The sequence below is a fragment of the Pan troglodytes genome, chromosome 2 (assembly GCF_028858775.2).
Source record: "Pan troglodytes isolate AG18354 chromosome 2, NHGRI_mPanTro3-v2.0_pri, whole genome shotgun sequence".
In the NCBI taxonomy this organism is placed as follows: Eukaryota; Metazoa; Chordata; class Mammalia; order Primates; family Hominidae; genus Pan; species Pan troglodytes.
In genome coordinates, this window is record NC_086015.1 from 122594511 (window position 1) to 122616368 (window position 21858).

The 21858-nt window shown below is 45.0% G+C and overlaps 1 protein-coding gene across 2 annotated transcripts in view; it reads left to right on the forward strand.

Annotated features, from left to right (window-relative positions):
- The first annotated feature begins 1464 nt into the window (after nucleotides 1–1464).
- Nucleotides 1465–21858, forward strand: part of ARHGAP31 (Rho GTPase activating protein 31) — a 124523-nt gene continuing 104129 nt past the window's right edge. Inside the window, exon 1 of one of the 2 annotated variants that reach the window (XM_001162142.7) lies at nucleotides 1465–2663. In XM_001162142.7, coding sequence (XP_001162142.1) covers nucleotides 2564–2663 — 100 coding nt within the window. In that variant the 5' untranslated portion in view covers nucleotides 1465–2563. The remainder of the gene's footprint in view (nucleotides 2664–21858) is intronic. The other variant, XM_063806127.1, reaches the window with a different exon arrangement.

Below are 21858 nucleotides of genomic sequence, written 5' to 3' on the forward strand. Positions count from 1 at the left end.
GATGAAAGAATGAATGCAAAAGTCCTTGCTGAAGTAAACTGCTAAGCAAATGCTAATAGTGATCATTATAGTCCCATATGGAGCTGCTTCTCTATAAATAAAGGGAGGAACAAGCCATTGTACCAAATACCTTATCAGATACTCTCCAAGCAGTTTACAAAATGCTTAGAAATTGCTGCCCTAAAAGTAGGACTCGGGGAGCTATTGAAAGGTTTTCAGCAAGGCAGGCAGGCATATAACAACAGCAATCCTTCAAGATGACTCCTCAAGCTTTTAATACATAGGATGGAGGAAGTGGAGGAGATTGGACTCAACAAATCCCACTAGGAGTTACTTTAATAATTGAGGAGTGGATGGTCCTCATTGAGTGGGCCTGGAAAGGAATAAACCAAGCTGAGAGGCATGGTGAAGAGCTCATCGTCTGGGCGGGACTACCTTGCAGGTGGGAGAGGAAGGAGACAAATGAGTCTGTGGTTACTTGAAGACATTTCACCAAGATGACTGGGGCAAATGCTTCTCAGTGTCACTGAGAGATGGAAAATGAAAAACAGGAAAGACAATTCATAGAGGTTGGGCTGCAAACTCAAGTGGCAGCAGAGGCCAGGCAGGTGCAAAAGGGGGAAGACAGGCCGTGGGGTCTGCAAAACTGCAAGAGTCGTCTCTCTAAAGAGGGTGCCTCCAAGGGGCCTGCCACAACTCAGCATCAGCCGTCCTTGCCATATGGGAATGCACTTGTGGTGTAACTAGATCTTCCATTTTTTCAAGAGAAGCCAGAAATTCAGATCTTATGTGAAATCTCTTAACTTTTTAATGCTAGCTACTAATTTTAAAACGTGTTAAAGCATGGTGTCTGCCAGCCAAGTACATCTATGGGCCAGATCTGGCAGGCTGGCTATCAAGTTGTGACCTCTGACATAGAGAAAATGTCAAGGGTCAAAGTTCATAGACTGTTAAGGTGATACATAGAGAGACAGTGACTGTAAAGGGATTCAGTACCTAAAATGCTACGGATGCAGCTTTGCCAGCAATCTGAGCTGTATGACATATGCCCCTATCCTTCAAGCCTGTATATGGATTTGAATTTATACAGGAAGTTTCATCTAATCCTCAAATGGTTAAATCACAAGAATTTGAGTGCTTTCTGTGTGTTGAGTACACAGAAGTTAAAGAATTTAAAATCTAACTGGAGAAGAAAAAAACATGCCCTCTTGAAACAACTTGAAACAAATTATGAAAGAACCTGGGAGACTGCTTTCTTCACATTTCATGTGTCAGAGGCATCTTAAATCCTGGTTTGTCCCCCCCAAATCACTTCCATTTAGAAAACTTTGCAGTAGTGTGTGTGTGTGTGTGTGTGTGTGTGTGTATGTATGTGTCTTGAATATGTAACCAGAAATCTGATTTCCTGGGCAGTGGTTACAAAGCTGCAGCCTCTCTTTGCCCAGGGGTATCTTTACCCCAGCGTGGGAGGGGAGTGAGCTGAGGTGGGGGTGCACGAACGCTGCAGAGGAGGTTGGGATGGGAGTGGCCGGCGTGAAGCCACTGCCTGTCAGGTTTCTCCGCTGGAGTCCCCTGTTTGTCTCTGTCATTACTCTTTAAGTATTTGCGTAGCAGACAGGCGGGCACCGAAATAGAAAGTGTCAAAGATACGATGACAATGAGGATAAAACCAGGGCAGAGGGTTCTGAAAGTCCCAACCAGCACGGTCCCCGCAGAATGCCAGCGCACCTCCTCCCGCCACTTCAAAGAGCCGGCTCGGCGGGGCAGGAAGCGGCGGCTGCGGCTGCGGGTCCTGCGAGGAGAGCGCGATTTCCTCCGGGGCTGCCCAGTTATCTCTGGAGTCGCAGAACTGCTCTCGGGAGAACGCGTTCTCTACCCCAACCCCGTGCTCCTCAACCCACCCACCTACTTCCTCTAGCTCCACACACTCACAAGCACCGAGCTGCCAAAAATTTCCACCCTCCGCCCCCCTCCCTAGCTAACTTCCTTCCAGCATTTCCTGAGCTGGATGATCCTAGGATTTGTAAGACAGGAAAAAAAGGAAGGCGTGAGGGCGGGCAGCAGGGACAGGATGCTTGTTTTTCGCTCTACCAAAGTCGTCTGAAGGCGAGACAGCGGGCCCAGGGCGCAGGACCCACCGCAGCCCCCTGGGCAGTCTCCTCGCCCCGCGTCCGCGTCCTCTCCGGGGCACTTAGGAAGGCGGGGGGAGAGCTTGCCCTCCCTCCTAAGCGGAGGAGAAACACCCGAAGACACCGCAGGAGCCTGTGAAAGTCCCTAGGACTCCGAGTGAGGAAGTGACACTCCCAGGCGAGCCGGCCCGCGGCTGCCAGTCTGCACGGCCTCGGCACGGCGGCCCCGGAGCGGCGCAGGGTGGATCTCAGGCTCTGCCGGCCCGCGGCCCGCGGGGTCCATGCGCAGGGCCCCCAGCCCAAGTTCTTCCATCTTCCGATGCGGCCCCCCCGAGCCGCGGGGCAGCCGGTGATCTAGCCCGGGAGCCCATCTTACAGCGGTGCCAAGCAGAGGGGCGGCAGAGACGGAGGGGCAGCCTCTTTGGGACTAACTCATGAAGAACAAGGGTGCTAAGCAGAAGCTGAAACGAAAGGGAGCCGCCAGCGCGTTTGGCTGTGACCTGACGGAGTATCTGGAAAGCTCGGGACAGGATGGTAATGTGCCTTGGCCTTTCTCCCCCGCCCCCCCACCTTCTTTTTGTTTGAGGGAGAGACGGACTCTCTCGAGTTGTGTCAGAGTCGGTTCACAAGTTAATGTATTCCAGGCCTGTGCGCTCATTGCACTTTTTTTTTCTTTTTTTTTTTTAAAGAACACAAACGATTCTTAAGGTGCACAGCGCTGCTGTCCCGACGCGCAGAGGCTGCTGTGTCAGTCCTTCCGTTTGCCTCACACAAGCTGTTAATGGGTGGTACTGCCGCAAGTTTACCGGGCCACCTCAGGGGATGGGGGTGGAAGCTGCAGAGGTCCCAATCCTAAACTTGGCACGTTGGAAGGGAGGGAGGAGGGGTGGACATGTGGGATGGTGATCAGTGGTCTTCCCTGGGTACAAAATCATGACCGCCTTAGCTGTCCCTCCTGGGCTCTCCAATTTCGTCTGCTCACATCTTTTTTTATTAATGTGTTAGAAGGCAGTTGCGGGTGGGGGGTGGGGGAGGATCCTGGCTGGGGGAGTGGTTGCACAAACATTTCTGAATTTCTGAGCTGATGCCAAATATATAGTACCTCCACCCCCTTTCCACAACCCCCTCCCCGCCCTGCAAGACCTTTTCCCTCCTCTTGGCTTTCAGATTAACATTTGGTGTGTCAGACAAGAAGAGTGTTGTAAAAAGGTCAGAGGGCCTCGATTTTTAAATAGTTTAGGGTAAGTAGAGAAAAGGAAAACTTCTCTGTTTTCAAGGTCAGATGGGGGTAGGGGGGAGTTGGGGATGGGGGAATCCAGCGGAGACAATTTAAACATTTGTTGGGGAAGGGGGAAAGAAAACACCATCTAGATTACAATAACAGCGTTTGAGCTTAGAAGTGTTTAATCATAGGAAAGTTGGAAAATTGAGCATTAAATGACTCCTTTTGTAAGGTTGACTGGTTTTGCACTTACCCTTGACAAAAAGGCCTTGTCTTCAGAAGCTTCAGCGAGAGGAAAATAGCCTACTATATGGGCCATGTGTTTATACATAGATAGATACAACAAAGGGGAAAACTAAGGGCTGTGTAACCGTGCGGAATAATTCTGCCTCCAGGAAAATAATCTCAAAACCTATTTGATTAGTCCATATCGAATATGCATTTCAAAAACAGTGCAATGCTTTTGTTTCACTTCTGTGTTTTGGGAGACTCAGCACCACCTAGTAATTTGCAGTGGTGTGATATTCCTGTGGTATTCTAGAGTTCAGTCTGCTGTGTCATTAGGACAAATAGCTTAGGATTTTAGAGCTTGGAGAACCACAGGTTTCAAAACTGACTCTTTTGAAATTGATGCATAACTTAACACTTCATTGAATCCTCACCAACCATCTGGAGAGGTAGATTTGAGATAAAAATCACTTGGTTTGAGTTTTTTTGAGTGTGAGAAAACTCCAAGTATGCCTCTTAACCACTATCGCCAGAAGTTTACAATGAAAGGTTCCTCTTCACCTATTTTTGCAGGGGCCTTCAAGTTAACCTCCAGGTACACTAGGAATGCTCCTGGGATGCCACCTTTCACCATGCGGGTGTTATTCTGGCCCCTCCCTCAAATCTGTGAGAGTTGCGTAGGGGTGCTTGCCAGCCCTGTTCGTTCTTACAAACTAATAGATTATAGGATGAGCCAGAACCCCAGGGTTCTATGAAGATACGTCAAAGGCAGCTTTAGGCAGCTGTTCTTTCACCTGCTTTATATTTTGGGCTTCTGCATATGTTTCATTTAGACAAAAAAAACCAGAGACTACTGCTTAAAAGAATGGCAAACCAGTACCCCGGGTTCCCCACCCTGGGGAGGGGGAAAAGAAACCCAGAGGGGTAAATTGGCCTGCCTGAGGTCGTACAGCTAATCATGAAGGATCAGAGGGCCCTCCCTGGCCTGTTAGGTTCCTCTGCCCTCCCTGGCTTCTGTGTCTAAGCCAACATTCTCTTCTAATGATATTTTCCCCCTAAATTGAAAGCAGACAGCCCTGCTACAGGATCAGCAAACTTTGAAGACTGAACATACCTGATGAGAGTTCAGCTTTGAAAGGAAACGCAACTGACCCACTTAATGATCCACACACTGTTATTGTGCTACATGGAAATTAGACATGCATAATATACTGCTTATGGAAATAAGAGTAATTAGAATTTATTTTTTCCCTCAGCTAAAACTAGTTGGATGGTTTTTTTCTGTATATTTGTGATAGTGTAGCATCAATGAACAAAGTCAGTGCTAATGGTTTTCTCTAAAGTAATGTTGCTTCTTTGTGGACTCTCTCAAACATGTATTGATTCATAGACAAGGCCTGGACTCTGCTTCTGGGAGGAAAAGCTGAGCTGGGCACTGGCCCTTTGCCCACCACCTTGGAAGATCAGCCCAGAATGCTGAGGGTGACAAGTCAGTGTGGTAACTGGGAGTCAGGGGGCTGGAGAAGGGCTCCCTGGAGTGACATCATGGTTACTGAACTTTGAAGGTCAAAGGTGGTGCAGTGGACCTGCAATGAGACAGGAAGGATAGGTTCAGGTTTGGGAGTACAAGGGGAGAAGACCAAAGATTTAGGGAGGCAAAGAGAGCTCCTGTCTTTGGACAGGGAAGGAAAGCCCTGAGCTGGAGTGGAGGACAAAGTGGGGTGATGATGAGCTATGCTCAGGGCATCTGAACATGGGGACGCCACATGCTTGAGTGGGAACTCTGGAGAGACACAGGCTGAAGACAGAGAATGAATGTCATATGCTTCTGTAATTTGCTGAGGCTCAGCCCTGCTACTTTCAGCTGGACAAATCTGACAAGGCTGGGTGTGTGGTTTACAAATAGGTGTTCAGCTTAGGGCAGGCATTGCTCAGGTCCAGTTGTCAACCTTAATCTTTGGGAAGCTGATGAAAAACAGAAACCCTTTCCTTAGAATCACACACACACACACACACACACACACACACACACACACACACACACACACCGTGTATGCAATTTCTGCAGGTATCTACATAGATGCCAATTTCAGACCCTGCTGTGATCACCCCTCACTGGCTACACAGGGGGGCCTGATATCCAGGACCAATTTTCCCCCTTCTTTGACCACTTTTCTCTAACTTGGTAAGAAGGGAGCAATGAACACTCTTAGCCAGGTAAGAACACTCAAGAATGGCATGAAGTGGCTCCTGGCAGACTTGCCAAGAGCCTCTTGCACTTCCCCTCCAACACAGTGGCTGCTGCCCCCAACCCCCAGCTCTCCCCTGGGAACCAGCTAACTTTCTCTTCCTGTCTGGAATAAAGGGAGATCATCCCTTCCTTACTGCTGCTGCTGAAAATAGTATAGTTTTCTTTTTCTTTTCTTGACCACTGAATAAGAAGGCCCTTGCTTGCAGCTGTATAATGAAAACCACATCATGTTGCTGTCTGTGGTTGGGAGGTTGTGGGTGAAGCTCTGCGAGGTCATAATGTGCCCATGGTTGTTTCCTACCTCTCCTTCATATGCCAAGTGTTCTGGGTCTTCTATTAGAGCTTGGAGATGGTTGGGGCCAGGAGCCAAGAGACAAGTAAGAGAGTGTTATAGGGAAAATTATCTTCTTCCTCTGGGTTGGCTTTACTTTAATGGCTGAGGATTTTCTTGCTCTCTGAGCAATCTTTGTTTATTTTACTCACTCCCTGGTAAAAAGTGATACCGAGCTTCCAAGTTGACAAAGAAAAGAAGGGGCGACGATTGTGCCAAAAAGGGCTGCAGCCACGTGCAGCCTGTTCGCTGCACTGTCTGCGCCCAATGCGTGCCCAAGGACAAGGCTATTAAGAAGTTCCTCATCCAAAACACAGTAGAGGCCACCGCTGTCAGGGATATTTCTGAAGCAAGCATCTTCACCGCCTATGTACTTCCCAAGCTGTATGTAAAGCTACATTACTGTGTGAGTTGTGCCATTCACAGCAAGGTAGTCAAGAATTGATCTCGTGAAGCCTGCAAGGACCAAACACTCCCACCCTGATTTACATGTGCAGGTGTTGCCCTACGGCCTCCACCAAAGCCCATGTAAGGAGTTGAGTCCTTAAGGGCTGAAGAAAAACTGTTCTCTCTAGAAAAATAAAATGGAAGTTATACTTAAAAAAAAATTAAAAGGTGATATTGCTTGCTCTGGCCCCATGGCTCTCAGTGATGGCAACACATTAGAATTACCTGACAGTTTTAAGAAAAAAATGCTGTTGCTCAGACCCCTCTAAGAACAATGAAATCAGAATCTTTTTTAGAACATGTGGATACATAGGCAGGGTTGTAATCTCTGCTCAGATTACAGACCATTTTCCCCTGGATAAGCAGCCTTAGCCATTCAGAACGCACCTTCTGAATGTTTGATAAGAACCGTCAGCCTTTTTATTCCTAAAATTTTTTTCCTAGTTCTTACCGCACTTGAAAAATACACATTAATATATATATGACATATCTTTCATATATAATGTATATATTTGATTTGAGGCATGACAGAGGGAGGGTTCATAACAAATAAGTACCCATTCCAAATATGACTTTAAACTTGATGAGAGTAAGCCCTGGTATTTCAAAGAACAAGGATAAGGCAATGGGAACTTTTAGATGTGACTCTTCTACACTTCTGAGGCTAAATGATTCTCTTTCTTTATCTATTTAACAAGGCATTGTGGTAGATACTGTGGAAAAAAAAGATGGGCTGCAAGCTCAAGAAAGTTACAGTCTAAGGGATATGAACAAACTTTCAGATCATTTAAGCTTTGAAGTTAGCTGTCATAGCTGAAGGAAAAGCTGAAGAAGAAAATTCGAAAGTTTTGATCTCCAGTTAAATAGACAAGATACTCAAACATCAACAGCAGCAAAGTCTTAGCAAAGAAGGTAAATATTTTCTGTTCAAGAAAAGATTTAACCTTGAATGGAGAATGAAGGCAGGGGTTTTTTCTTTGGCTTAGCTGCTTCCTTTCCAGCAGCTTGCCTGGCACATCGTGGTCACACCTTCCCTGCCTCACTCTTCATCCTTTAGGTCTCAGCTTTGGAAGATTCTGGAAACCTCCGATCCTCCTGAGGCAGATGCCCCTGCTGGAGGATCCTATTAGGAGTTTTGGAAACTTACTGCCTGGAATAGAATCCCAACTTTGCTTGTTCCCAGCTGAGTGACCCTGGAGCCAGTTATTTACCCTCCCTGGGTCTCAGTGTCCTCACTCATGAAATGATAATAAGATTGATACGAAAATAAATGAGTTAATATGGGTAAAGCACTTAACAGAGGGCAAGCACATGGTAAACCATAAGTGTAGCTATTATCATGGCACCCTGAGTTTAACCTAGCATCACCACCTACCATCCAGGACTGAGTGGATGAGGCTCCAATTAAATGAGTAAATGATATGATAAGATGGAGCTAATCCATCACCAAAAGGGACAAGAAGCAAGTTGCTTGCCCTACTGAATGAAGAAGCCAATTTATGCAAGGATTTCTCAGAGTCACTGCAGGGTGGATCATCAGTATACACTCAGGAACTAAAGGTCACCCTAAAATTAAAGGGCCCTCAAAAGGCTTAAGACACAGCCACAGCTGGGCATGGTGGCTCACGCCTATAATCCCAGCACTTTGGGAGGCCAAAGCAGGTAGATCACTTGAGGTCAGGAGTTCGAGACCAGCCTGACCAACATGGTGAAACCCCGTCTCTACTAAAAATACAAAAAAAAAATTAGCTGAGTGGCGGGGTCTGTTATCCCAGCTACTTGGGAGGCTGAGGCAGGAGAATCGCTTGAACCCGGGAGGCGGAGGTTGCAGTGAGCTGAGATCATACCACTGCACTCCAGCCTGGGCGACAGAGCCAGACTGACTCCATCTCAAAAAAAAAAGAAAGAAAGAAAGAAAGAAAGAAAGAAAGACACAGCCTCAGCTGAGTCCAGCAGAACTGAAGCAGAAGTCAGGTCCTGGATATGGAGCTTGTGGAGCAAGAACAGCAACTTCGTGGGCTTAAGTTTAGAGGGGCATCTCCGCATTTGGGCTCCCAGAGTGAAACAGGAAGAACCGAAAAAGGAGAATTAGGCTTTAAACGTGGAGCAAACTGACTGGCTAACTTGAGGCCGAGCTGTAACTTACTCTGTGTAGTCTGGAGATGACAACCCACACAGAGAATAGAAACAGCCACTTCCACATGCCTCCCTTCTGCCCACTCTTTAGACCTCTGCCAAGAGCCCCTGGGCCACAGAGACAGCCTCACCCTTTCTCCTCCCCTTTCTACCCCCACTGGCCGCCATCCAGATGCCTTCCAGCTTCAGGAGGCCCAGGCTTTGGGGCTGCTAAGGAAGCCCACTCCCTTGTTGCCTCAGCCCTACCCTGAAGCTAAGAACAGTCTGCGGGGTGAGGGAGAGCTGAAGGCCTGCTTTTGTGCTGGGACAGAAGGAAACATGTTGAAACTAGGAACACATTTTCCCATAGCTGATGCTGTAAGCGGTGGACACACTCTCCAGTGCCATTAGAGCTGTAGTTTTTGATGCATTTGCTTCATCCTCCTCCCCTTAGCCTGTTAGGCATCTGTGGGCTAGCCTGGGAACCTTTTCTGTAGGGTGGAAGCAGGTGTGAGGGGAAACACATTCCGAATTCCAAAAGTTGATTGATCACTGCTTCAAGTTCTCAAGCACCTGATGGGGACTGTTTTTTTTTTACCAGGAATCACCTCGCTGCAGAGAGGTTTCCTGGGCTTTTGTGGCTGTGGGTGAGGCTCTGCAGCAGTGGGTGGAGAAAGGGGAGGGGGCTCTAAGTTCCAGGACTCTGGGCATAAGAACTGTCACTGCCCTGCCACCTCCCTTGCCATTAGCTAAGTCTAGCTAAAGATTCTGGAACAAAGTAGTGATAGACTCTTCTAGTTGGGGCTACCCATTGCTCATTTCCTCCAGAACAGACCACACTTGCTCTGAGCCGCCTTCCCACCCTGGCCTCTGCATCTCAGGACTCCACTTCCTTCTAGTGGTTCCTTCAGACCAGCCTTGAGGCCCAGGAACATGGAGTTAGCTTTCTTCCCATTCAGTGCTTGCTGTGTATTTAAGCCAATGTGACATTTTCATACTTATCCCCAAGCTTCAAGTTATTTTTCTTTTTGACTATGGGTCCATGTCCTACCCAATTTCCTGAGCTGTTTCCCCCTATGCACCAACAGAAATGACACTCTTGAGTTGAACTGATCTTGCTATTTCTCCCCCAAGGGGCTGGCCTCAAGTACCGATTCAGTGAGGGCCACAGCCTGCTGGAACTTCAGGAGTCTAGATAGCACTCTCTGTCTCTCTAGACTTTGCCGCAGTATACAATTTCAACTAAGGCTTCACATTTAAAATCCCTGGGAACAAACAGGCTGACTGTAATTCAGAGGAGAATAAGTATTGGTACTAGATTTTTTTTTCTAAGGGCAGAGTTTGATAGAGAAAGATGAAAACATCAGGCTGCTGAATGGCTGAAGGGAAGATGAGGAAGAGGAGGTCTCTTGAAGAGAAAGGACTTGGACATGAAGTCTGAGTCCCACATCAGGCCTTGTTGTTATTTTCATTGGTAGTAAGTGCTACTTGTCTGTGTTGATTGCTTACTCTGTGCCAGTCACTTTATACATGCAAAGTAATATTTCAGTATCTTTAAGAATTGGGCATTTTAATCCCCATTTTACAAAAGAGAAAACTGAGTGATTTAACCAAGTGATGCCAAGATTATAGAGATGGGAAAGGCAGAATTGAAATCAAGATCTGTATGACTCCTAAGGCCATGGTCTCAGGCATGAACCACATATCTTAGGATAGCATATTTCATAATTTGGCATTAACAGTTTTGCCACAACCTATGAAAAGTGATTTTGCTCCCTTTGCTTTGTTTTTCCCACAGCCTAAACCATGAAGAGTCATAATAATGATGGACATTTGCATAGCACTTTACCCTCTGCAAGGTGCATTTCACACACACGGATCTAAACCTACCAGCTTTGAAGCCCAGCCAGACCCTATCTTTTCCTCCCAGGTCCCTTGCCCACTGCAGCCACATCTTCTTCACCTCTTGGAATACCCACTGCCTTAGGGTCAGGTGTACCCAATTTGTTATGCATTCTACCTGTTGTTTTGTTCTCTAACACTTTATGTATGCAAATCGATGGTGAGTTCCCCCGAAGGCAGATCTGGTAGCTCACTGTGGCTCTCTCAGGGTGAGCCCCATGTGAGACATGCAGCAGTTGATTCATTAACCCTACTTCCTTCTTCAGAAAACCAGTGTTTGTGCCCTTCCAGGAAGCTCAGGACAAGGCACATTGCTGATGTGCTGGATTATCAGGAATCCAATTGCTTAATAGTCCCCACAGGGGTTCATAACTACTCCCAAATAGAAGCTGACCCAGGCTTTGCACAGAACTCCCCAGAAACACTGCCTTTTCCTAGTTCCTCACCAATCACTCCTTGGTATGAACCACATTCTTGGCAAGGCCCCAGAACCAACTGAGTTTCTGGGATCGAGTCTCAGGCAGTCTTTGTTCTCGTTTAAGTTTGGTTGATGCATACCAGGCCCTGGTACCATGCCCATGGCCTGATGCTGGCCCAGAATGCCTTGTAGGCCCCCTTCCCACCACTACTGGAGGGAGAGGGGTGAATGTCACCCCTCCCCCCAAAAGCAACATATACCAGCTCTCGCTGTCATAGACACTAGAAAACAGCTTGACATATAAGCTAGGATTCTGGCAAACCGTAAATAAATCTATAGGCTATGTGAAGGCAATTGAGCTAATTCGTGTGATTATGCATATTTCTTTCCCCAGCTCTTTTCATGTTTTTTTTGTTGTTGTTGTTGTTGTTGAGATGGGGTCTCGCAGTGTTGCCCGGGCTGGAATACAATGGCACGATCTCGGCTCACTGCAACCTCCACCTCCTGGGTTCAAGCGATTCTCCTGCCTTAGTCTCCCAAGTAACTGGGATTACAGGCACCCACCACCATGCCTGGCTAATTTTTCATATTTTTAATAGAGACACAGTTTCACTATGTTAGCCAGGCTGGTCTCAAACTCCTGACCTCGTGATCCGCCTGCCTCAGCCTCCCAAAGTGCTGGGATTACAGGTGTAAGCCACCGCACCTGGCCTCTTTTCATGTTTTAATCAGATCCTATCTGGAATGGGACTTTCAATTCAATGCAACAAGTATGTAATGGGATTCTAACGTGCCAGACACTGTTGGGTTTACAGAGATGCTCTCAAGTTGCTCCTGACCTAAAGGATTCAAAGAGGGAAAACAACTAAAAGAAGTACAAAGAAGAATGGAATGAGGGCTGTAGAGGATGAGCAAGCAGGGGATGTGCACATGTGAGGCAGCCAAGTGAGAAAGAACCATCAGACAGAGTGGGTTGTTTTCACCAGGGGAAAAATCAGTAAAATTATAAAACAAACATCATCTGACCGAGTTATGACAGCTATGGGAGGATGGGAGGATGGGGTGGTTGGTCTCTAGAGGCAGAAAACCACAGGGATTTGCCTGACACTTGGAATTGGTCACACCCTTCTGCACCCTGGGGAAGAAGAGGCTTAAAATCTGGGAAAGGCAGCTGAGGGTACTTAGAGTGGTGAGGCTGAGACTGGCTGCGGTGACAGAAGCCTGCCTTCAGCTGCAGGGGGAGTGAACCTAACCTCAGGAGAGGGCAAACCAGCTGATAATAACAAGAGTGACCTTTGATTTGGCTTATCTTGGCTTTGTCTATCCCTGCCCAAGCACAGAAGAATGGAGAATTCTGTTAAAATTAGCTGGGCTTGGTGGTGGGCGCCTGTAATCCCAGCTACTTGGGAGGCTGAGGCGAAAGAATTGCTTGAATCCGGGAGGCGGAGGTTTCAGTGACCCAAGATGGCGCTACTGCAATCCAGCCTGAGTGACAGAGTGAGACTCTGTCTCAAAATAAAATAAAATAAAACTTTTAAAAAATGATGCTAACTGACCCTCTGTTTCTTGATTAAATCTATCTGTATGGCATAAATGTCCAACTGCAGAGTCTTCCACTATATGGAAAGTTCTGTTTTGTCCCCATCTTATGAAGAAGGACCAACTCAGAGAGGTTAAGTAACTTGCCTCCTGTCACCCAGCCAGGAAGCGGTAGAAGCAAGACTCCAGCTGTGTCTGTGCAACATTAAATTCTCCTTCCATGGCTTTGTCTGCTCTTGACCCAACGAGACACAGCTATGCTAGCAGTAAAACAGGTCTGATATGCAGAGCTCCATTTTGCCATGCATTGCCAAGGTGATAAGTTCAGTAGGATTTAGTTAGACTTAATAAAACTTCTGGCAATTGAGTTCCCATCCCCAGTTTTTCAAAGTAAAACACTTAGGTTCCAAATGGCAGGATTCTAAACAGAGAGCATGCCCTGTTACCATAAGTAGCCCCTTCCACCACTTCTTTCCCATCTGTTTCCTGCATGCTGAGTATTATTGGGAAACAATGATGTCAACTCTTCCATATAAATCTACACCTCCCTGCCAGCCCCTCCCCTACAATGCATATTTTTGTTCCTCTTTCTGGCTTTTGTCTTGCTGTTCTGCTAAGGACTCATGCTTTTGGCGACCATTGTTGGCTTTCTTTTTAACAAGTTTTAGCTATTTAAGCTTTATTGTGGCCTTCAAAGTGCACATGCTTTTTGGGGCCTATATTTGGAAGATCCTTTGTTTGGCTAATAGCTAGAATATGAGCTTGGTGCTAATGGAGAAGAGCCATGTTGCTTTCTGGAAAAGCAAAGCCAAATGCAGGTCTCTGAATCAAGCTCAGAGCTGAGGACAGAAACGCTGCTTGGGTTGGGGGCCCTCTGAGGCTGCATTAAAGCTGTAGCTGCCCTGGACACAGAGCCTATAGCTAAAGGCCAGGAGAATATCCCCTTCAAGTAATCTGTAAACGTCCTGTTTTCCCCCCTCCTAAGCCTGACTTCCAAATGGGGCATGGTTTCCTCAGTTTTCCTTTCTTTAGTAACTCTAAAGACAATTTGGTTTCAGATGGAAAGGAGGGCTAGTTCTCTGGGTACAGTATGAGTTTTAAATTCAGAGTCCGAGAATTCTGGACCTCTCTTGTTAATCCTTGGGCAGCATTTCTCAAACTTTACTGGGCATAAGAAAGACTAAAAATGTAATTCTTGCTTTTAAATTTTAATTTTAAAATTAAATATTAGTCAAATTTAGTATACTACTAGAGATACTCTTCAAATCCAGTTTTGGACTCCTTGAGACAGAATGGACATCTAATAAAAGTTTTCAAATGGGGCCGGGTGTGGTGGCTCAGGCCTGTAATCACAGCACTTTGGGAGGTTAGGTGGGTGGATCACTTGAGGTCAGGAATTCAAGACCAGCCTGGCCAACATGGTGAAACCCCATCTCTACTAAAAAAATTACAAAAATTAGCTGGGCATGGTGGCGCGTTCCTGTAATCCCAGCTACATGGGAGGCTGAGGCACGAGAATTGCTTGAACCTGGGAGGTGGAAGTTGCAGTGAGCCGAGATCGCACCACTGCACTCCAGCCTGGGGGACGGTGTGAGACTTTGTCTCAAAAAAAAAGTTTTCAAATGGGTATTTGCATAGGTTGTGTAGTGTCTGGGTCCATGGAGAACATATGATTCTCCTGAATGGGTTCCATAGTTTATAGGGCAGCAAGCTGTAAAGTGCTGCTGCACGTCAGGATTCTGAGGTCCAGTTCCTCAGGGATTTTACTTTTGTTGGTCTGGGGTGGGAAATCCACATTTTAAAGATGAGCTCCAGGTGATCTAATATCCTTGGCCTACTGATCTCACTTTGAGAAACACTGACTTAGCACATAGAAAGAAGCAGCTATGTGAAACGACATGATTTTTATTTTCTTCATTATACTTTTATATTGCCCAACATTTCAACACTGAAGATATATTTTTATCTTTTAAATCAGAAAGAAACATTTCTAAAATTATTGTAGGAATAGTGTGTCTTGAGTCATTGGCTTTTTCATAAATGCCCTTTGTTTCAATCTTTATTTTTAGAAAAAAAAACTAAGTCTGTTAGTTTTTTTTTTTTCATGCCTTAATAGATCCAGTATAGTGAAACCAATTAACCTATCCGCAGTGTGTAGCAGGGTGGTTGAGCATATGGTTTGTTTGCTGATAGACTACCATGGTTCAAATTCCAACTCTACCACATGCTAGGTTTGTGACCATGGACAAGCTACCAAACCTCTCTATGCCTCAGTTTCTTCATCTGTAAAGTAGAGATTATGATGATAATGGTACCTACCACATAGAGCCATTATGAGCATTAAAGCAACTAGTGCACTGTTTGGAATTTAGTAAACCTTCCATACCTGTTAACTATGGTTATCATTTCCTTGAGGATTGGAAATCTTACCGTGTTTCAGCCTTATTACTAAAAGTGTGGTTCCTGGGTTATGCTACAGATGTGGAAGTTGAGAAAGCTGAGAACAAATATTCCAAGGCCCCCATCTATCCCTAGGGGTTTCTTTCTCTAAGAAATTCTCTTATATGTACACAATTATTTATTTCCCTTGGGTGGATGTATAAAAATGCTAGTTTTAAGATTCTAATCTGTTGATAAATATATCTGGGGTGGGAATGTGGCAAACTTTCTAAGTTTTATATTTCTTTAGCAATTAGAAAAAGAAAATAATCTAAAAATAATTCTTCCTCCCTTATAAAGTTTATGATAAAAAGGCTATAATCACAGTGACAGCCATCTAGCCTGCTAGTTTCCATCTGTATTTCAGGAGAGTTATAAATCTGGCAATCAAGTCTGTTTCCATCATTGATGGAACAATGTAAGTCCTGGATTTTTGCTGGGCCATATGACATCTCACATATGCCTATTTATTTGCCCCAAAACTGCATTTTGGAAGTTGACGGAATGAGGTAAATCTGGCTTGAGAGTGAATCCAAGTATGAATTAACAGCAAAAAAAAAAAAAAAAAAAAAAAAAAAAAACTCAATCTTAGGCTGCAGGAACAGCAGCAGAGTATATAGATCAAGGGATCCATCCACACTCTTCAGGACTGGAGTCACGCGCGCAGCGTTGTCTTTATTCTGGAGCTGCATTTTAACATGGAAGCTTGTACACAGAATTATATTTAGCAAGGTGATCAGAAGAGTGAAGGATTGTAAAATGCTACAGATGACAAATGAAGTTGCTGAGAGTGTTTATTACAGACAAGTAAATGCTGCTTCCTTTGCAGACATGACCATGCTGGCCTCTCTGGGTTGTGGTGTTTGTTGTCCCTTGTCTTAGTTTCCTATTGCTCCCATAACAAATTACCACAAACTTAATGACTCAAAACAATACAAATCTATTATCCTACAGTTTTGTAAGTTAGAAGTCCAACACAGCTGTCACTAAAGTCAAGGTGCAAGATGTATTTCTGGAGGCTCTGGGGAAGAATCCATTTCCTTGCCTTTTCCAGCTTCCAGAAACCACCTACGTTCCTTGGCTTATGGCACCTTCCTCCATCTGTCTTCAAAGCCAGCCATATTGCATGTCTTCCACCATTTGTCCAAAGTCATGTCTTTCTCTACCCACAGCTGGGAAAGCTTCTCTGCTTTCAATGACTTATGTGATCAGGTTAAGCCTGCTTGTATAATCCAGGACACTATCCCCATCTCAAGGTCCTTAACCTAATCACATCTGTAAAGCCTCTTTGTATAGAAGGTAACATATTCACAGGTCCCAGGGATTATGGCATGGACATCTTTGAAGGGCATTATACTGCTTACCGCCCTCCAGAAAGGTGTCGCACTGGGCAAATTGCCCATACCTGATGACCTCTGAAGTCTTTCCCAATTCCTAAATGTGGTCATTACATGATTTTTGTTGTTGTTGTTAAATTTTAGACAGGGTCTCACTTTATCACCCAGGCTGGAGTGCAGTGGTGCAATCTTGGCTCACTGCGGCCTTGACTTCCTGGACTCAAGTGATCCTCCCGCCTCATCCCCCCCAAGAAGCTGGGACTACAGGCATGCACCCCCACACCTGGCTAATTTCTGTATTGTTTGTAGAGACAAGGTTTCACGATGTTGCCCAGGCTGGTCTCAAACTCCTGGACTCAAGTATTCCACTCACCTTTGCCTCCCAAAATGCTGGGTTTACAGGTGTGAGCCACCGTGCCTGGCCAATTAATCCAATTTGGTACACTGTTAGAAATACTCCCTAAATTCCATTTCCGATTGCTTGAAACAAAATGGACAAACGGAAAGCCCTGTATGTCAGGGTTTGTGGAGAACATGTCATTCTACTAATGAGTCTCTACTTTGTAGACTGCAAGTGTAAAGTGCTGCTGGCCTGTCAGTAATATGTGTTCAGCCTTGTTGACTGCTGAGGAAGCCACAGAAGTGCTGGAATCATGGCTCCCATCGATTGAGAACTTGCCTCTTGCCAGGCCCTGTGCAAATGTTAACTCATGTGTCTCTGAAAACAGCCCTAGGAGGTCAGAGAAGAAAATAGAGGTTGGGTGCAGTGGCTCACACCTGTAATTCCAGCACTTTGGGAGGTTGAGGCGGGAGAGTTGTTTGAACTCAGAAGTTCAAGACCGGCCTGGACAATATGGCAAGACTCTGTCTCTACAAAAAAAAAAATACAAATGTTAGCCAGGCATGGTGGCGTGGGGCTGTGGTCCCAGTTACTCAGGAGGCTGAGGTGGGAGGATTGCTTGAGCCCAGGAGGTCAAAGCCGCAGTGAGCTGTGATCATGCCACTGCATTCCAGCCTGAGACAGAGTGAGACTCTGTCTCAAAAAAAACTATCCCCCCCACCACAACCACCAGCACCATGGAAAAGTTGTCTTCTGCGAAACCGGTCCCTGGTGCCAAAAAAGTTGGGGACCACTGGCTTAGACAACCACCATTTAGTGAGAGCACTTTGAGTTAGGTAATGCCTGTTGTAAATGCTCACATGCCTGGGAAGATTAAAGGCACTACCAACTGTTTTTTTTTTTTTTAAATCTCAGGTCTCAAAAAAGAAAACAAAATAAAATAGAATCTCAGAGAAGTGAAGTGATGTGCCCAAAACCACATAGCTGGTACTTGGCAAAGCCAGGGTTCAATCTAAGTCCTGTCTCAGTCCGTCACACTACACGGTCCCTTTCTAAATTATCCTCCCGTCAAGCTGACTGGCATTCACAGGAGAAGCAGCTAGAGAACAATAGATCACATTGGGTAATTGAATGCCTTGGCCACACAGGGAGCCCAGGCTCAGTCTTCAGGGGTCAAAAGAGAAAACCAGTTAGGGACTTGGCCTGGAAAAGCTTCCAGGAGAGCAGCCAGAGATGACACAACAACATTCTGTGGTCACCCAGTGGTGTGCAAGAAAGGAGATCCAGACTCCAGAACAGATTCTTAACCAAGTGATTCACCCTCCAGGGAGTTCTTGCCTTGGTAATATGGTGCAGATTGGGGGTCCCCAAACCTCAGGCTGCAAACAGGTATGATCCATGGTCCCTTAGGAACCAGGCTGCACAGCAGGAGGTGAGGGCAGGCAAGAGAGCATTACTGCCTGAGCTCTGCTTCCTGTCCGATCAGCAGCATTTCTAATAGGAGCGCCAATCCTATTGTGAACTGCGCACGAGGGATTTAGGTTGCAGGTTCCTTATAAGAATCTACCTAATGCCTGATGATCTGAGATGGAACAGTTTTATCCCAAAACCATTCCCCACCACCACCACCACCATGGAAAAGCTGTCTTCCAAGAAACTGGTCCCTGGTGCCAAAAAGGTTGGGGACCGCTGGCTTAGACAACCACCATTTAGAGGGAGCACTTTGAGTTAGGTAATGCCTGTTGTAAATGCTCACACGCCTGGGAAGATTAAAGGCACTACCAACTGTTTTTTTTTAATCTCACTGGTAATTCACCTAATCAACTTCCTTTTTCCCAACCCTAAATTGGAATTAACTGAAGAAACAGGCTTTTAAAGGGGAACAGACAGCTTTGAAGGATAGACATGCAGATGAAATGGGTAGGCTGGTGTGGTGCTAACCTCCAGCAAGGCAGAAAGTGGTCAATGAAGAGCACAGAAGTGACAGCCTATGTACCCCTCCGTCTGCCTCCAGCTCCCCATCACTCCTGTCCGTTTTAATGCCAGTAGATTCCCCAGTTGACCAATCGTCTCCGTTCCCAGTGTTTCTGCCCTAGAGTAGACCTCTGTTACCTCTTACTTCCAACCGCTGTCATAATTTCCTCCCTTGAGTAAGAAGAAAACGAGCTCCTTGAAGACTGGCATCCATCCTCTGTTCCTCTGTGTATTAGGTGTCTGCAGGGCTGGTTTGTTCCTGCAGGCTCTAAGGGAGAATCTTGCCATTTCCAGCTTCTAGAGGCCTTCCTCATTCCTTGACTCATGTCACCTTTGCTCCTCAGCCTCCATCCTCACATTGTCTTCCTCTGTCTGATCTGCGTCTCTCTTATGAAGTGATTACATTAGGACCACTCAGACAATCCAAAATAATCTCCCCATCTCAAGATGTTTAATTTGATAACATCTGCAAAATCCCTTTTGCCATATAAGGTAACATTCACAGATTCTAGGAATAAGGATGTGGACCTCTTTGGGGGGACATTACTCAACAAACCACAGTTTGTTTTCCCACAGGACATGGTTGGCTAATAGATAGCATTCACTTAAGAGAATAGAGTGGCGATTATGGGAGTGGAGGAAGAGATGGACATCAAATGCCACCATCTGCTAAGCACTTATCAGGCATTGCATCAGCTGGGACACTGGGAGGAACAGGTATTATCTGTCCTGGGGAGGGAATGTGGGAGACAGGGTCACAATCCCATATGATGGACGTATCTTCAACTGATTCTCACACAAACCACAATAGGAAGTAGATGACATCAGTTCTGACTCAGAGGAGTGGGATCTTAAAAGATGAGTGGAATCTGAGTAGTCTCTGTCTGAAGGGAAGATATTCCAGACAGAGGTAACAACATAAATCAAGGTAGAGTGGTAAAAACAGTACAGCAGGATCAACATTCTCAAAAGAGAACAAAGGCGACAGTATCTATCTGCCTGAACTCTCTGTTTACAGGAACCAATGGCTACTTGAGTGACCATTTTAAATCTTCCAGGGAAAAGAGAGTGGTGAAGACAAATGTGTCCGTTTAAATTCCAGACTGATAAAGGAAGGGGAAAGCTCACAAGAGCCACGTTTAAAACCACCTTGTCCTTTTTGTTGGTTTTGTTGTAGCTGTTGAGAAAAAATTGGACCCCCATCAGGGAATAAACTTATTTCAGGTGGAGAGAAAATGTACCTGGGGCAATTCTAAACCAGAGTTTCAAAGTTTGTTCCATTTATTTATAATTTTAGGAAATTTCATTTCACTCAGTCCTGTGGATGATAACTAGAAGGATGTTTAACGTTTCAAATCCAAGTTTTATTTGAGGTGAAAAACTTTGTAATGTTCCTTCTCACCCGCCTCCTGGTCACGCTTCTACTCCATCCCATCTCTTTTTCTTCCAGCCTTCTCTTCGTTTTTGTCATTTCCCCAATTTGAGAAACAATGCAGGATGTGATTTAATAAGGAATAAACACCTGACACAAGTACAAGCCGTCTTCTTCTCTTGTAAAATTACAAAAATAATAAAATAAAATAACAAAAGTAATTGTTAAAAACAACAACAACAACAACAACAATGTGATTTATAAAGTATAAAGTCCCTTCCCACATCCTTGTAGCCCCATTTGTCAGTTATCAGTCTAGACAGATTCATCTAATTCGGTATAATGGAGCTTTCCGCAAAGATGGAAACTTGCTCTATCTGTGCTGCCCAGTGTGGCAGCCACTAGCCACATGTGTCTGTTGAGCACTTGAATGTGGCTGGTGCTACCCAGGAACTAAAATTTTAATTTTAATAAATTTAAATGTGGCTAGTGGCAGTTACACTGGATAGCACAGAGACCTTTCTCTGTGTGTTTACTAAAAATTCACATGGAGATTAATATTCTTTGTTCTTTTCCCTCAAAAATAAAGTTATATCATACACATGTTCTGAAATATGCTATTTTCAAGTGAGAGTAGACCTTGGAGAACTACCCATTTTGTAACTATAATTTGATTTCTTTCTTTTTAATCACTGGATGGGATTCTACTGAATGGATGGTTTTTAAAGTGTTAATTATTTTTCAAATCAGATATCACATTATTGTTGTTTAAAATGTAAAAGACTCTAAAGAGTATAGTAAAAAAATTTCCTTCCCATCCCTGTCCCCAGCTTCTCTGTTCCTCTTCCCAGAATCAACTAGTGTTATTTTCTTGGAAATCCTTCCAAAGATATTTTGTGTATATACAAGCAAATATACATATGTTTTATTTTTTAAATCATAATTTATTTCACCATTTCTTTGTGTATGAAGCTTTCTCTTTTTACAAGTTCCTGTAAGATTTCACTTATTATCTAAATATTGATCACTTATCTATTGAATCTATGAGCCACGTATCATTTTCATTGATAATTTCTATTATCTATAACTTGTTAAATATCAATAATGGCTTCCCTTTGCTGAAGGAACGAGGGTAGAATTTGCTAGCCTACATACTTCTAATTACAGTTTAAACTTGTTTTCCAGTATTCGTGAGGGATTTTGTCTGGTCAATTGATATTCTGTCAGCTGGACAGCTGGAGTTTAGGCCCTGGAGTAAAGCTGAGGCTGAGAGCAGGGAAGACTTAGAAGCTGTCTGGCCCACAAACTGGCATATCCATGCATCTTGGTCACAGTGGTTATCCAGGCCAACCTGGCACAGATCACAAAGACCCAAGAAGAGTGGCAAAAGCAGGTGAAATGGAGGTGGCAGCCTAAACTGAAAACATATCCTGAAGTTGAGTATCTATATTTTTGCAGATGCTGTAGCCAGAGTATATCTTAAGGTAGGATCAGAAAACATGTATACCCATAGATTCTTATAGTGGGCAAAAGGAGAATGTCTTAATAAGAGCTTGTCACCAGTGGCACTCACTAAATCCGTCAATGGCTTTCCAATGCCTGCAAGACAAACACCAACTCCATCAACACCGACAAGGTTTACCGCCTTCACATGCAGACACCTGCTTCCTCTGCAGCCTCAATGGACACATCTCCCGACCAGAGCATTATCCCTGGCCACACTCTACTTCTCGCAGTTCCTCAAAAGTGCCATGCTGCTCTTGCCTCCAAGTTTTCGTACATGTTCCTTCCTCTGTGTGGAACACTCCCCTCAA